General features: G+C 38.7%; 2 protein-coding genes across 4 annotated transcripts; one reads left to right on the forward strand and one right to left on the reverse strand.

Moving 5' to 3' along the window:
* Positions 1–205: 205 nt before the first annotated feature.
* Positions 206–10,042, forward strand: Pgant7 (N-acetylgalactosaminyltransferase 7). Of its 2 annotated transcripts, XM_028301123.1 has the most exons (7): positions 206–528; positions 940–1,099; positions 2,071–2,242; positions 3,937–4,873; positions 5,659–5,733; positions 7,758–7,833; positions 8,994–10,042. In XM_028301123.1, exons 1-7 carry the CDS (start codon positions 327–329, stop codon positions 9,142–9,144), a joined length of 1,773 nt encoding a protein of 590 aa, XP_028156924.1. In that variant the 5' UTR covers positions 206–326; the 3' UTR covers positions 9,145–10,042. The 2 variants fall into 2 exon arrangements, with proteins under 2 accessions (XP_028156924.1, XP_028156925.1); XM_028301124.1 differs by lacking the exon at positions 7,758–7,833 and having other exon boundaries at positions 5,659–5,809.
* Positions 10,043–14,718: 4,676 nt separating this feature from the next.
* On the reverse strand, positions 14,719–17,287 carry TBCC (Tubulin-binding cofactor C). Of its 2 annotated transcripts, XM_028301117.1 has the most exons (4): positions 17,069–17,244; positions 16,592–16,835; positions 16,167–16,260; positions 14,719–16,113 (listed from the first exon to the last, which is right to left on the reverse strand). In XM_028301117.1, exons 2-4 carry the CDS (start codon positions 16,691–16,693, stop codon positions 15,137–15,139), a joined length of 1,173 nt encoding a protein of 390 aa, XP_028156918.1. In that variant the 5' UTR covers positions 16,694–16,835; positions 17,069–17,244; the 3' UTR covers positions 14,719–15,136. The 2 variants fall into 2 exon arrangements, with proteins under 2 accessions (XP_028156918.1, XP_028156917.1); XM_028301116.1 differs by having other exon boundaries at positions 14,719–16,260; positions 16,699–16,835; positions 17,069–17,287.
* Between the last annotated feature and the right edge of the window lie 512 nt (positions 17,288–17,799).

The raw sequence follows: 17,799 nt of genomic DNA on the forward strand, positions 1-17,799 counted from the left end.
CCTTTATAAGCAAACTTTAGTGCTACAAGAAAGTGAATTGATCAATTGCACAGCTCATAGTCTTCTTTCCCTTAGGCCTTCCTCAAACAAACCACACGAGGATCACGTAAAAATGCTCTAATAATTTTTAATAATTCCTCAAAAAAACTGAAACAAAACGTTTAGCAGTTGTTTGTTGGTTGTAACTTGTCAGTGTCAAACTGTTGTCAATTCGTGTAAACGTCATCCAGGCGAGTTAGTAGCGAGTGGAGGATTTTCTCAAGTTTTAAAAATCCCAATTAATTCGAAAATACTTGTAAAGTTTGTTATGCGCATATAAAACTCAAATGAAAATGAGGATTACAAACGTAAGACGTGGTAGGATTGTGCGAATGGGAGCGGGATGCGCTGTTTTGTTACTTTTAGTTTACGCTCTGCACAAATGGTCTAGCGAGAATAACTCGTATGTTGCTGACGAAATGATCGACTCAGAAGCTCAAGTTGGTTATTATAAGTTCCATCGTGATGTGTATCCTACATTAAAATCAGGTAAGTGGTTGTAAGACCGATTGGGCAATTGTGGTGGCTTATGGCATTTATGAACTTGTATAAACAGTTATTTGCCCTAGTCAGCGTGCCGGCGTGTCTACGTCCGCGTTACATTGTTTTCCTACGTCATTTTATAACATGTATTCGATTTCAGATCGTAAATTTGTGATTAAATAAACAATACTTTGATTGTTCTTATTTCGTGTGCAGTTATGATTTGTTTGTTACCTTCTTATTATTTATGTTTTTTTCCTTAGCACGAAGTATTTACATATTTGCAAAGGACTGTGTACACAATCCCACCCATATAGTACATAAAAACATTTGCATAACATATTTTATACATGAAATCAGTTATAACTTTGCTCTTATCCTTTATTCAATGTCCTATAACATTTGTGCATTCCCCAGAACTGGGAAACTTTGAACCGAAGGACTTAAGGACGGTGAAAGGTCCAGGAGAAGAGGGGAAGCCGTACCACATGTCTCAGGACCGAGCCAACGACATCGCAGAGTCCGAGAGTGAATATGGCATGAATATTGCTGCTTCTGATGACATAGCAATGAACAGGTATAACAACATTATCAATCTTCTTTACTCAATGTTTTAATGTCATACTTAGATCTATTATTCCCCTATAGGTTTATAAAACAGCAAATGATTCATTTATGCAAGTAAAAACTATGTATTACTAATAGTAAAAAAAATACCTTGTTAAATATTTAGTAAATAAAGTTTAATTTGATAAACAATGAAGGAACATCTAAAAAAAGTATTATTTATTACTAACATGTGTTATTAACATAATGCTATGTTAGTTTCCATCACATTATCTTGTGCCTACTAGCTGTGCCTTATCTGGTCAATCATTACATAATTGAACCTGACCCCTGTGGTTAACTAATTAATCCAATTAGACACAATGAGGCAGAATTGTTATGTAATTAATATGAGTTTAAACAATTTAGATTTTTCCATTTCTGCAAACTCCATCAGTAATATGTTACAGTTATCTAAAATTGAAAAAGGATTAACTTTTGTATCTTGATAAATGGTTTTTCTAATTACTTAGTAAGTTTTAAGATACTTATCATAGCTAGATTCTTAAATATATTTTTGTCCTTTATGGTTTCCTTTTACTTTTTACACTTTCTTTCCAATATTAATTTGTCTTTGTCTGACTTTCTATTTAGTATTATTTGTAACTGCTTATGCAGTAGAAGTTTTAAACTATTTTACCTATTAACAAATCTTAAATTAACCAAATTGTATACCTTTAACAAATTACTAACATGTCAGAATAATTTAAGCCAATACATATACATACATAATATTATTATAGTCTATGTAACTCCTGCATGTGACTGAAACACATTCTCTTTTATAAAATCTAACTTTTTATGGTTGACAGAACTCTGCCCTTAATTTGTAGCAGATAAAGATCTCTGTTGTTCAATTTATGAAACATCACACAAAAACATAACCTTCTTTCTGGTGTAGTAAAAAGAGGCCCTTGTTTTATTTGATTGGCATTCTTTCAGGTCTATCCCAGACACTAGGCTGGACGAATGCAGATATTGGCACTATCCTGAGGACTTGCCGAGTACTTCTGTGATCATCGTCTTCCACAACGAAGGCTTCTCAGTGCTGATGAGGACAGTCCACACGGTCATAGAGCGATCCCCGCCGAATGTACTGCACGAAATTGTTTTGGTAAGTTTTCCTTAGGCCCAGAACAGACGGTGAAACGCACTGCAACGAAACTAAGTTTCTGCCATAGCGTCCTTTGACAGACCACATATGACGCGACCAGTTTGAAACTTTCAAACTGATCGATTACTATGGCAGAAACTTAGATGCAACTCAAAAGTAACTAGCAGTTGCAGTTTCGTTGCAGTTGCGTTTCATTGTCTGTTCTGGGCCTTAGTGTTTTAAGATAAGATAAGAAAAACTTTATTTGACACAAAATAAAATTAAAAAGGAACAAAGAGATTTAAAATTATACACAGATATTTTCGTGCCAAAAAGGCGCCCGATTTACGAGTTTGTGAGTCACCACAGCTGCTCAAAATAGTACAATAATACTCTTAAATGCAAGTCGCACACTAATTTCTGTTCAAACTGAATCAACAACCAAATGCAAACCAATCAAAAGGTCATGGTCAGGTCAGATTGACCATGACCTTTAGGATTTACATTCTATAATGATAATTCGTTATACGTATTATTTTCAGATGTATCTAGTTGTTTATGTTAGGTACCTACAGTGTTACAGCGTAACGTGCCTAGATCTGAAATTTCTTAACAGCATTAGGAGGTAGCTCTGAATCTTATATCGACTCGCGAATTCAACTTTACGTTGGTATTTTTTAAACTCTATAATCCTGAAATAAGGCTAATTGAAAATGCCAACTAAGATGCCTAGCAATCGATGCAACAGGCCTGAAAAGCCCTCACGCTCACTCAATGTTACAACGTCACCACATCGCAATTCAGCCGAAATTCACAATAATATTCTGTAATTGAATATTTCGTCTGTAGTTACAGTCAACATCCAATTCGTGACCCGATTATTATGTCAACAGCATTGGCAAACTCCTATGAGAATCAAGCAATATCCCAACAAAAACTAACTCTATTGTCGCTTGTTTTTTTTTTCAAACAGCATACATTACAATCATATGTAGTACACCAGATTACAGTGCTTGTATCGTGCATACTAATTACTAACCAATGTTTTCATTTCTAATCCAACTGCATTCAACCGTTGACGAGTGATTGGCGAAAAACACGAACTCACGCACTTTCTTTAATTAATTTTAAGTGAGATTATTAGGGTGTTAATTAATAGTTATTAAAATAAAATTCATAAAATTCATTTATTTTTGCAAATAGGCTTTAAAAAAGCGCTTTTACACGTCCCAATATTAACCCTACCACTGCTTCGGGACAATAAATGGGCCAGTGCTGAGAAGAAGCAGCGCAAGAAACTCAGTCACTATTGTCAGCCTCCTTTTCAAGGTTTTACAGTCTTTGAAATATACAAATTATAGTCATAAGTATTGATGCGAGCTAGGTAGTTAAACATTCCAAACATTATTATCTTTTATATAATTATCAACTTATTAGTAGCCCTTTTTCATTAAGGTGTTTTTGATATGTGCTTTAAATTTATGAATGGGCAATTCTACAACAGTTTGTGGTAATTTATTGAAAAGTTATTAATAGGATTTATGCCCATTAGTTTTAATTGTTCCCGAAGGTTGGCGATTCCATTATTATAAGCGTTTCTCTGTAGTTAATTTAGATAGTAGACGGATTGAAATAATTCTCATCTCAGGCCAGTTTTAGATGCCTAACAATCGCTTATCGCAACTGCCTCGATTTACCCCTTTCTATTTATTCAGGTCGACGATTTCTCCGATAAAGAAAACCTGAAAAGTAACCTCGACAACTACATAAAACGATTTAACGGCAAAGTGCGGCTTATCCGCAATACTCAAAGAGAAGGATTGATCCGTACGCGATCTAGGGGCGCCCAAGAGGCTACGGGCGAAGTCATAGTCTTCCTTGATGCTCACTGCGAAGTCAACCTCAACTGGCTCCCTCCTCTTCTAGCTCCCATCTACCGCGATTACAGAATCATGACAGTGCCCGTCATAGACGGTGTAGACCACAAAACCTTCGAATACAGACCGGTGTACCAGCACGGCACAAATTACAGGGGTATCTTCGAATGGGGTATGCTGTACAAAGAGAACGAAGTGCCTGAAAGGGAAGACAGTCGTCACAAACACAAATCGGAACCTTACAAAAGTCCGACACACGCTGGGGGTCTATTCGCAATCAACAGACGGTATTTCCTCGAAATTGGAGCATACGACCCCGGTTTACTGGTATGGGGTGGCGAGAATTTCGAATTAAGTTTCAAAATCTGGCAATGCGGGGGCAGTATCGAATGGGTTCCATGCTCAAGAGTCGGCCACGTTTATAGAGCGTTTATGCCGTACTCCTTTGGCAACCTGGCAAAGAATCGCAAGGGGTCCTTAATCACTATTAACTACAAGAGAGTTATTGAGACGTGGTTTGATGAGGAGCACAAGGAATACTTTTATACCAGAGAGCCAATGGCGAGATTTTTGGACATGGGCGACATAAGCGAGCAAGTCGCTTTGAAAGAGAAGTTGAAGTGCAAGAGTTTCGGGTGGTTCATGGAGAATGTGGCTTACGATGTATACGATAAGTTCCCGAAGCTTCCGAAGAACATTCACTGGGGGATGGTGAAGAATAAAGCCACTGGGGTTTGCTTGGACACCATGGGCAAGGCTGCGCCTGCTTATATTGGTAAGTAAAGTAAATGTACTCTCTAATGTACCTACTCTCGCTATAGGTCAAGCTTTTAACTCAGTCATTGCCTGAGGAATGGAAGCGTCACGGGAGGGGTAATATTGACATAATATTATGGCGTGACAGTGTTTACAAATCTGAAGTCTCACTGACGTTTAACTGTCGCAAAATCACCCTCCCGTTCCGGTCCAATTCCTCAGGCACTAAGTTAAGCGCTAATCCTATAGTAAGTAAGTCAATTTCGTGAAATATTAGGATAATAATAATAGTTATCATTTATTACCACTTGAGACAACATTACCAGCTGAGTAATATAATATTTTGTTTTAGGAAGTGGATTTAAACATTGTATCATGTTGATGAAGTGTAAAACACATTATTAGTTTTCTTGGCTATAATCGCTTAATCAGTATTAATTTATCAAGTTAACTTCACATAACTCATTGATAAAGACCGTACCTAATGGATTAATAACTTTTTAATGAGTTACTATTACGTTTTGTCTGTCTTTTCAAAGTTACGCTAAAAAAAAAATTGAGTTTGAAATATTGCAAATCCATTTCAACTAAATTATAAATGTACTCTCAATTACTTCACTATTTCTAAGCTAAAATAGAAAAACCAAAGTAACCGACATAGCCCGTAGAACTGCTGAAAGGCAGCGCATGAGTGATCATTATGGAAAGAAATCCTCAGGAGAGGCCTTTGTCCAGCAGTGTACGTCTTTGTCTTTTGACGTAGTTAAAGTAAAAAGTTACATCACAACTCTGTGACGTTTACAGGTACGTCATCGTGCCACGGCTCTGGTAACAGCCAGTTGTTCCGGCTCAATGAAGCTGGTCAGTTAGGCGTCGGCGAACGCTGCGTGGAAGCCGACACCGACAGCGTCAAGCAGGCCATCTGCCGCCTCGGCACCGTCGACGGGCCCTGGAGGTAGGCTGTAGTGTGTAGAAGCTAGTGTGATATTCGCAGCGCGTCATCATGGCACAGCTCTGGCACTGGCACTACGTCATCGTGACACGGCTCCGGCAACCGCCAGTCACTCACAGTACGTCTTCATAGAAAGGTGCTCACAGTACGTCATCATGCCACAGCTCCGGCACCAAGTCATTCACAGCACGGTTCCGTCATCAGCCAGCCACTCACAGTACGTCATTCTGCCACGACTCCGGCAACAGCCAGTCACTCACAGTACGTCTTCATAGCAGGCACTCACAGTACGTCATCACTCATCATGCCAAAGCTCTGGCACCAAGTCACTCACAGCACACCATCACAGCACGGCTCCGTCATCAGCTCTAGCTACAGCCAGCTGTTGCAGCTCAACGAAGCTGGTCAGTTAGGCGTCGGCGAGCGCTGCGTGGAAGCCGACACCGACAGCGTCAAGCAGGCCATCTGCCGCCTCGGCACAGTCGACGGGCCCTGGAGGTAGGCTGTAGTGTGTAGAAGCTAGTGTGATATTCGCAGCGTGTCATCATGCCACAGCTCTGGCACTGGCACTACATCATCGTGACACGGCTCCGGCAACCGCCAGTCACTCACAGTACGTCATCATGCCACAGCTCCGGCACCAAGTCATTCACAGCACAGTTCCGTCATCAGCCAGCCACTCACAGTACGTCATTCTGCCACGACTCCGGCAACCGCCAGTCACTCACAGTACGTCTTCATAGCAGGCACTCACAGTACGTCATCACTCATCATGCCAAAGCTCTGGCACCAAGTCACTCACAGCACGGCTCCGTCATCAGCTCTAGCTACAGCCAGTTGTTCCGGCTCAACGAAGCTGGTCAGCTAGGAGTCGGCGAACGCTGCGTGGAAGCCGACACCGACAGCGTCAAGTAGGCCATCTGCCGCCTCGGCACCGTCGACGGGCCCTGGAGGTAGGCTACAGTAGCTAATGTGATATTCGCAGCGCGTCATCATGCCATAGCTCCGGCAACAAGCTAGACACAGTACGTCATTATGCCATTGCACTGGCAATAAGCCACTCACAATACGTCATCATGTCACGGCTCCGTCACTAAGTCACAGTACGTCATCATGCCACGGCTCCGTCACTAAGTCACAGTACGTTATCATGCCACGGCTCCGTCACCAAGTCACTCACATTAAGTTATCGTGCCACGGCTCCGTCAATAGCTCACCGCTCACACTACGTCATCGCGTCATTATACAGCTACGGCACCAACCACTCACCGTACGTTATCATGCCACGGCTCTAGCAACGCCAACAAATCACTTATAGTAGGTTATCATGCCACAGCTCCGGCAACAAGACACTCACATTAGTCACAATACGTCATGTTACGGGCAGTAGCAGCGTAAGGGGGGGCGGTCCGCCCCGGGTGCCAAGCATCAGGGGGTGACACAAGTCGCGCAGATTGATACGGGGGGGGGATTGTCTTTCAATCTACGAATCGGTAGGTAACCTCAAAATACTGGGGGGCAGTGTTGCCAACTTAGCTACTTTATAGCTAGATTTAGCAACTTTTTGATGTCACGCAGCTACAATTTTTTTTAACTTGTAGCTAAACTTTTTAGCTACTTTTTCTATTGATTATGATATATTTTTACAAAGTTATGGTAGCGGCATACCCGACAAAGAAAATTAGTATTAGCAATTACGATTCGACTCACTTAAATCGGTAGATAATCAAAATATTGTCTTCTTTTTTTGTTAATTAAGTAGTCACAGTATTAAAGTTAAGTTGATTTTAAAGTTTATAGCTGATTTATTAACTTCAGTGTTTTATTTCTTTAGTATTTTATTTACTTCGGAATTCAGCTACTTCTAGCTACTTTTTAGGGAGAAAAAAATACTCAATCTAGCAACTTTCTGTTAAATTCCTAGCTACGAGCCTTTGGTAGCTGTTGGCANAGCGCTGCGTGGAAGCCGACACCGACAGCGTCAAGCAGGCCATCTGCCGCCTCGGCACCGTCGACGGGCCCTGGAGGTAGGCTGTAGTGTGTAGTAGCTAGTGTAATATTTGCAGCGCGTCATCATGGCACAGCTCTGGCACTCGTACTACGTCATCGTGACACAGTTCCAGCAACAGCCAGTCACTCACAGTACGTCTTCATAGCAAGGCGCTTACAGTACGTCATTTTGCCACAGCTCTGGCACCAAGTCACTTACAGCACGGCTCCGTGATCAGCCAGCCACTCACAGTACGTCATTCTGCCACGGCTCCAGCAACAGCCAGTCACTCACAGTACGTCTTCATAGCAGGCGCTCACAGTACGTCATCACTCATCATGCCACAGCTCTGGCACCAAGTCACTCACAGCACGGCTCCGTCATCAGCCAGCCACTCACAGTACGTCATTCTGCCACGACTCCGCCAACCGCCAGTCACTCACAGTACGTCTTCATAGCAAGGCGCTCACAGTACGTCATCATGCCACAGCTCCGGCACCAAGTCATTCACAGCATGGTTCCGTCATCAGCCAGCCACTCACAGTACGTCATTCTGCCACGACTCCGGCAACAGCCAGTCACTCACAGTACGTCTTCATAGAAAGGTGCTCACAGTACGTCATCATGCCACAGCTCCGGCACCAAGTCACTCACAGTACGTCATCATGTCACGGCTCCGGCACTAAGTCACTCACAGCACTTCATCAATGCACGGCTCCGGCAACTGCCAGCCTCTTAAGGTACGTCATCATGCCACAGCTCCGGCATTAAGCTACTTACACTACGTCATCCTACGTCATCATGAAACGGAGAAGTAGCTTGCTGTTGGTAGCTGTTGCCAGCAACAGCTAGCCGCTCACGCTACGTCATCATGCCAGGATACAACAGCCAGCTACTCGTACAATCGATGTCGTAAATAGTCCTTATTCTGCCACAAAAAATTGCAAAAGTTGTCTATAGTCCGGTCGCCGAACACGTAGAATTTCGTCCAATGACCCCAAGCTACCCATCCTTATATTGCTGTCGTGACTGTGCGACCGCAGTGAGTGTGCGAGCGCGACAGCAATATAACTATGCGCGAGCGATAAGGATGGATAGCTTGGGGTCATTGGACGAAATTCTACGTGCTCGGCGACCGGGCTTTAGTATTGATTTATTACATTTGACCAAACCATTTAATGACCATTTCCCTTCCAGGTACGAAGAAGAAAACAGCCAGCTGATCCACCGACTGCACGGCTATTGCCTCACGCTGCAGCCCCACGCGAGGACACTCGGCCTCGCACCGTGCGACTCACGAAACACGTACCAGCAGTGGACCATCTCGCACAAGAAGCCCAACTGGTGAGCCGGTAGTTGACCAGAGACCATAGACAAGGATGATGCTGAGGGATGACTGACCATAGACAAAGATTTTAACTAAAATAGAGAAATACGGGTCTTAACGCAACATTTTTATGAGCTTCATAATGTGTACTCACGGCTTGACGAAGTTAATAAAAAATTGGTTGGGGCCCAATTTAAGGAGGCCCTTTCATGTTCAAAAAAATAATAAATTTTCACATTTCGGCTCTAAGGGCTCGGTAGCCCAGGGCTCCGTAGTCTGTACTATTGATAAAACACACTGGCTACGCCCCTGATAATACTAATGGGGCGAATAAGTATGAAGAACTTGTTAAGCCTTTGGAGCCATTTTAGACGACTATAGTTCTTTATGAAGTATATCGGCAGTATTGTGATTCATGCCCTCATTATTTCCACACAAGTCGAAACAAGAGGTGTGGTTATATCAATTGTGAATCCTTGTCTATGGTCACTCTCGATTTCTACAAGAGAGATTACTGCATAAGACGATGTCTGTCCGTGTTTTCAGACAATAAATTATATTATATCGAAAACATATCCCATAAGCGACAGATAGAACGGGAAATACGGAACGACGAGCGATGATGAAACGAGCAACATTTTTAAAGCAATATCTTGCCAAAAACAATGTAAATTGGTACCAAATAGACGAGATTCCTGGGCAATATTGCCAAAAATGGTGCTCGTTTTCTACTTATCTTTAGATAAGATCCTTCTTCCACCACCTTTTAAATAAGCACCGTGGCCCGATTCCGAACTATTCAAAATTAGTGCAACTAGAAAAAACTAAAGCAAGAATTCTTATTAATAACGTAAATCGAGTTTAGATAGATATTTATTGATCCATACACTGCTAGTAGTCTATCTATTATTGTTGAATTAAGATATAGCCTGACCAGGAACATAAAAACCCTCGCCATGTTGCGGAAAACTAATGGTACTAATTTCTTTTAATGGCAACAGTAACTGAAAACTTCATTGACATGCCACCTTGCATGTCAGTCTATTGTTGTCAAAGTGTAAACAAACTTTATTTTAAATGTGTGCAATTGATTTTGTGAATTAAATTGCTAAAATATTTTTATAGTCGTGAAAGAAAAGTGGTTCACGATGTGTTAATGTATTTGTCGAAGAGAAATACTAAGGGTTCGGACAATATTTTCATTGAATAATGTTTCCGACAAAGGTTGTCAAATTGACTGACATGTTTATCGTATGGTACAGTCCACTATGAAAATTAGCTGTAGTCTGTTTCAACTACCTATTTTAAAGTTTGGTGATCGCCCCGCGTGCTTATTCTGCCACAAGCAAAACCTCACGGAATCTCACCAGGGGGGAGGGGGGATTGAAAAATAGCCAAAATTGTCTCACGTAATTAATGGACGCCCCCTTGTCTAGTTCTGACTTATTACATTTGCCCAAACCCTGAATTACATTGACCATTTCCCTTCCAGGTACGAAGAAGAAAACAGCCAGCTGATCCACCGACTGCACGGCTATTGCCTCACGCTGCAGCCCCACGCGAGGACACTCGGCCTCGCGCCGTGTGACTCCAGAAACACATACCAGCAGTGGACCATCTCGCACAAGAAGCCCAACTGGTGAGCCGGTACTTGACCAGAGACCATAGACAAGGATGATGGTAATGGATGACTGACCATAGACAAAGATTTTAAGTAAAATAGAGAAACGGGTCTTAACGTAACATTTTTATGAGCTACATAATGTGTACTCACGGCTTGACGAAAGTTAATGAAAAAATCAGTTGGGGCCCAATTTAAGGAGGCCCTTTCATGTTAAAAAAATAACTTCACATTTCGGCCCTGAGGGCTCTGTAGCTACCAGTGATAAAACACACTGGCTACGCCACTGTTAATACTAATGAATGGGGCGAATCATTATTTCCACACAAGTCGAAACAAGAGGTGTTGTTAAATCATCAGTGAATCCTTGTCTATGGTCACTCTCGATTTCTACAAGAGAGATTGTATTGCATAAGACGATGTCTGTCCGTGTTTTCAGACAATAAATTATATTATATCGAAAACATATCCCATAAGCGACAGATAGAACGGGAAATACGGATCGACGAGCGATGATGAAACGAGCAACATTTTTAAAGCAATATCTTGCCACAAACAATGTAAATTGGTACCAAATAGACGGGATATTACTGGGCAATATTTCCAGAAATGATGCTCGTTTTCTACTTATCTTTAGATAAGATCCTTCTTCCACCACCTTTTAAATAAGCACCGTGGCCCGATTCCGAACTATTCAAAATTAGTGCATCTGGAAAAAACAAGGAAGCATTTTTAGTAATCTTATTGTTTACGCAAATCGAGTTGGATAGATATGTATTGATCCATACACTGCTAGTAGTCTATCTATATTGTTGAATTAAGATACAATCTGAGGGCTTAGGCCCAGAACAGACGGTGAAACGCAACTGCAACGATACTGCAACTGCTAGTTACTTTTGAGTTGCATCTAAGTTTCTGCCATAGCGTCCGTTGAGAGACCACACATGACGCGACCAGTTTGAAACTCTGTTCCAGTTTCATTCATCAGAATCATCAGAAAGTTGCAGTTTCGTTGCAGTTGCGTTTCACCGTCTGTTCTGGGCCTTAGTGTGAGTTTACATCAAACGTCCTTACTAGTGAGCGCGTTAAAAAAATATATGAGAATTTTAGTTCTTGAAAGTTTCCGCTTGGGGCGCTGTACAATCCGTCATACATTTAATGTAATTTTTTTACACGCTCACTAATGACGACGTTTGATGCAAGGCTAGCGTCCACATGTCGGTATCGTACGCATCGGACGTATCGCACGCAACGGATCGTAGTATTATTTATATAGAAACTCATATAAGTGCGTCCACCTGTCCGCATCGTACGCATCGCACATCCGTTACGATATGTTTTGTACAATGCGTCCGTTGCGTACGATACCGACAAGTGGACGCTTAGCTGTAAACTCTCACTACGCTCCCTGTTTGGTTTTACACCCTGAATATTAACTATTGTTGTGGAATCGGGCCTTTAGTTGTTCATTTACTGAGTAAAATGTAAAATAAGATGTGATGCTCTTTTAGGTAGGTAGGTACTACGTCTTATGTCTCTGACTCGAGATGGTACTGCCTTTATCGAGTTGAAATGAATTCAAAATTTTGGGAAATTAACAGGGGTTTCTACAAAAATACCTGTTTCTTTTTAGATAATTCAGATGCGTGGGACATCTAAAAAAGTTCCTCTTCGTCATTTTGGAAGTATAGGTACGATAATGATAAGAAAAATTCAAGACCGATTTGATTTAAACGTGGTTCAATTTATTTGGGATGTATTTTTAATATTAAAACCATTAAGTAAGTTTAATTGCTGATAAGGACGTAGTTGTCTAGCAATGCTTCCCATTTCATAATATTATGTATTGTATGTATATTTGGTAACTATTACATTGTTCATTAACATTAAAATGTATTGATAGACAAAATTTCATTAAAAAGGTACATCTTCAGTCCAAAAGGGGTGTAAAAAATGCTAATATTGTAGAATAGATATTGTGCCACAAGATATAGAGATGTTTTATCAATACTCAAATTTTTACTCATACATCCATTTGGTTCGAAACACGTTTTATCTAAAAGGAAAAATAACATTGAAATGGGAGTAAGCTATAAAGTTTTCAAACGTAAAATCGCCAATTATAACTCACTGCCAAGCATTTATTGGCTATTTAAGTTTGTACTTAATTATGAAGTAAACATTTTTTGAGCATATACGAGTAGAATCTCAAAAACATTTTACTTAAATATTAGTGCTACATAATTATGTATGCTAGAGTATATTATTAATTGATGCTCGAACATCGGCATAATATCTGTATCAAAATTTACGTGATTTAAAGCAATAATTATTATTATTATATTTTACTATATTGTAGTTTTAAGTTTATACTTGAACTGGAGTATTGTACAGTCTACAGCACATAAATTAAACCATGTGGATATGCCTCATGTAATGGTAATACCGGAAAACTGCGTGGGATGTCCACCCACAAGGTGGACCGATGACATCATAAAGGTAGCAGGTAAGCGCAGGACGCAGGCCGCTACCAACCGGGCAACATGGAAAGCATTGGGGGAGGCCTATGTTCAGCAGTGAACGTCCTATGGCTGAAATGATGATGAATGTTAATAAATGCGATTTTGCAACAGAAACTGGTGTGCTGTGGCTGTAACATTCTAAACATTTTTGCTCAAAGCATCATGAATTGAAAATTATTTATGCATTTTAATAACTTTTATCTGTATTTTATTTATTTGTATTATAATATTAAGAAGTTTGAATTATATTTAAATAGACATAACGACATAACACCGCGAGCATTTCATAAAAATACTGTTATTTCTACTAAAATAGGTATGCCTTACTAAAATAGTATGGCCATTAAAGATATCATAAATGTAAATAAATAACTAATTTAATTTAAGTAATATTTCTTTTAGTTACCTGATTCTTAATCTTTTCTATCTATCGTATCTCTTTTATGTTTTTCCGTTTTATTTATGTATTAAATAAGTAAAATAAAAAATAATGCTCACTTACCAGAAGAGACTATGAATTTATTTGCATTTATTTAGAATGAAGACCTTTTTCTATTATATTGATTATTTTAAGTTATGTAAAGATATTGACTGAGAAAGGTCACTTTATTTTATCTATCCTATAATTTGCCTGATTATACATCATTCCATTATAACAGCATAGGTAAATAATTGAAGCTAATAGAAAAGAAAGTTTTTTAACAACAAAATTAGGTATGTTTTTTCATAATTACTCAGTCGATTTCAATGAAAGATGAATTATAAAGTTAGGTTTCTAGAAAGTCACTTTAAAAATGTAATAATCATGTAAAATGCATTTTTAAGTATACTGGCCCAATATAAAGAATATTGTATTTGACGCAATTTAATTTCAGCGGTCCATTTTAAAGTTATTATCATTATATCATATCATATAATATTTCAGCAGCATTATTATATTTTCAAGATATTTACGTATTCATAAACGAAAATTTCATATTCAAATAATATTATAATGAGTTGAATGTCACAAATTAGACTGATATCGAAATTAACTGTAACAATATAAATGTAAATGATGTGAAATAAATGTAAATACCTACAAACATTTTATACTGGTATCTTCTATAATAAAAATAGAATGCTGGAAATAGTTTAAGCACTAACTGACATTATTATATTAATTCAAATTAAGTAAAAGCTTATAATAAGCCTCAAAGTGTAAGCAAATAATAATTAATATAAGAAAACGAAATTTCAGAAAAACAAATTGAACTAGTGGATGTATGTATTTATTGCAATAAAATTCTTACTGTGATCATCTTGGAAATTTTATAAACCCTACATGTATGTATAGGTAGTTCTAAACATAATATTCAATAAATAAATTAATTAAAAGACATGAATGTTTTATTAAATATTTATTTCATAATTTATTCAATTTAGTAAATGCTACCGTAGGCTTTATTGACATTTAACTAAGCTGTTTTCTTCATTGATCTTTAGTAGAGAAGATGCTAACAAATCTATCTACTTACATTACAATTTTCTGAAATTTGAAATTTTATTCACAGGCCAAATAGATGGTAAAATTTATAACATACAATTTTTATATATAAAACTATACAAATTGCAAGAGCACTTTAATATTTATTAGTTTCATTGTTAGTACTTAATAAGTGTTGGTTCTTAGTAAAAACAAAGGCAATATTTTTATATTACAAAGATGACAATTTAAGCAGTTCCATAACTTTGAATCCTAATCATTGCTTGCAAAGAACTCAGAAAATTTTTCATAAATAAATTGCATAATGTTTGTGTACCACATTAATATTATAATGAGCACAAAGAATTTCATAGTGAAATCCATTTTTTGTGCTCTGAGTGTTTCTCACAAGGGTGGAGTTTTTGCCCACCACTCATCCCAGTTGGTTACTCTATGCTTGACATCCAAAACTGACCAATTGGGAGAAGGAACATCAGGAGCCAGCCAATTGAAGTCATCTAAACAATCCCAATTATTCACTTTCTTATCTAGAGATGACATGTTAAAGTGTTTCTCCAAGTCTTCATAATACAAGTTGTATGGTGCAGTCCGAATTTCAGAACAATCCTCAACAATTCCTTTACTCGTCACATGGAGGTAAACGTCACATCTCACAGAACTATGCATGCGAAGCTGTTGGCAGGCAGCTACAATTTTCGAGTTTGTGCATTTTTCTACGAATACAGACGAAGTCACTGGTCCAGAAAGCACTATGCAGTTATCTAAATTGCTCATGTGCAAGGTGCCCATAACTCCTTTCAGGGTTACTGTACAATTTTTTAAGTTACGCAGCGTCACGTCCCGCTGAAATAATTCATCATTTTCAAGAGAAAGCACCTTATTTGAGAAGGAGTCGAAACCAAAGAGTTTCTCATCCCATTTATTGCTATCTGTCTTGCCAGCGCCGTCATTTTCATCTAACGAACTCTGCTTCTCTGTATGTGATTTGGGCAACTTCTTCTTAGAGAAACCAAACTTTTTGCGTGGGACATAAATATCTTCTAATTCATAACATTTAGTTTGCAGATTTTGTACAATACCCAAGTATTTGCGCATATTGAATTCTTTCAAGAAAAAGGAGGATGTGACGACATACTTCTGTAATTCATTAGCTTCTCGTTTGATGTTGTCGAAGTGGGAAGGAAGGACCTTGGCTTCCATTGTTGGTATTTGGGACAACATGTCTTCAATGTATTCAGACTTCATTTTGAAGGCTCCAGAGAAGTAATCCTCATTTTCGTCGCTAGCATCTACCTGTTCCCTGGCCTTGTGTGCCTTCTGTAATTTTTCTAGTCTTTGTGCATCTCTCTTGCTTAGTCGTTCTAATACGCTACTTTTGTCACTCATTTTTTTAACAACTCTTCAATCTTTTTGTTTATATCAGATTCTGGATTAGCAGCCTCTTTCAATATAGCTACAGTTTCACGGGACAATTTCCTGGTGTCTGTGTGTTTAGATCCTTGATCAAACTGAAATAAAAGTTAACAAAATATAAATCTACTGTAAAAAAATTCACTTGAATGTAATTAGACAATTAAAAGTAACAAAACTAGACGATCAAACCTTGATGATTTTATATGACAGGGAAGCGAATGATAATGACCAATGACACTAATTTTATACTTTTTTATGGTGACTGAAGTTTAGATTTTCTCCACAAAGGCAACTGATGATAATTTTGTTACGGAACATCTTTAATTGTTTTAGATCAATACAAAACAACACAAACATGCAACACAAAATCCAACCCAGTTAATAAACATCAGTGACCACTAATACTGTAAAGAAAGTAATATTGACCTCTTTAAGTAGCTCATCATTTGGTTTGACCACCTTGAACAGTGCATAAGTTATTCCGCCAATGGTCATCACCCAAAAAGTGGCTCTAATAGCAATGCTCATCTCACCGCTTTTTATATTTTCCCTTCGTTAGTCCAAACTTTCAGGTCCAGTTCTCGCGTCTTGTGGTCGGCAATTCTCTCACCGAGTTGATAATATCCTTCTAGAACTAAGTTGTAGTTCTTGTACATGTACAAGCGGAAATCTGTAATGTAAATAAAAAAATCTGGAATAAGACCCCGATTGTCACGAAATAAATATGTAAACCAAAGCTGTCTTACGTCAGACACGAGTCAGGTGCGACTGAAAATGACATCTTTGAAAGTGTTATTGATCAAACACCGCGATTATTGGTTAATTTAGGGCCACATTCCTTTAATAAGGACATAAATAGTAACATTCTTTGTTCCTCAACGTACAAATAAAATTGAAACTTACCCCTCTCGGTATTCAGCTTGTACCACAATCCGTAAGAAACTGCAATACCAAATGCTTCTGCGATAAAAACAGCCTTTAGAGTTGTACCGATAAATCGTTTATAAGTCGGATTGGGCTGTTTAGTTAGCATACTAAAGGGAAAATAAAGATAATTCCATGAAAATTGCTGGCAGAAATGCAGCAATGGGATCGGATCACTCTCTAATCTGTGGATCGGATGGATGACGTCAACTTTTTTTTTTCACAGTTTACTATGGTTTTGGACCAGCTTTAATTGGACACTTGGCGGTAAACAATAGACAATCTGACTAACATTGGGTCACACATTTTTAAGATACTGTGTTTGCTAAACTTTACTATTAATATCCTATCCTTTATATATTTTATTCTTGTATACTCAACTTCTCACCTTCCAACCTGATCCTCATCCTTTTTTGTATTCCACCCCGGTTTGTTTTTTACCTAAACGTTTCCTAACCTTTTCTCCCACACCGTTGTGGCTAAACGCAAATAGAGATGGGTAGTGGGTAAAAACCNCCGTTACGTGGCATCATGAACAACACGCAGCCAAAAGTGTCATGACCATAATCTGAAGGTACTACGAGCTCTACCGACATAACTCACGCGTTATGCATTACTGCGCCAGATATGATTTCGTCTCATCTCTTTACTGAGACAAAAATATAAATGAAAGACCTTATTGTTTTAATTGTTTATTTTAAATCACATTT

This window comes from Ostrinia furnacalis, unplaced genomic scaffold (assembly GCF_004193835.3).
Source record: "Ostrinia furnacalis isolate ACB-3 unplaced genomic scaffold, ASM419383v2 OfSCF0868, whole genome shotgun sequence".
NCBI classification, from domain to species: Eukaryota; Metazoa; Arthropoda; class Insecta; order Lepidoptera; family Crambidae; genus Ostrinia; species Ostrinia furnacalis.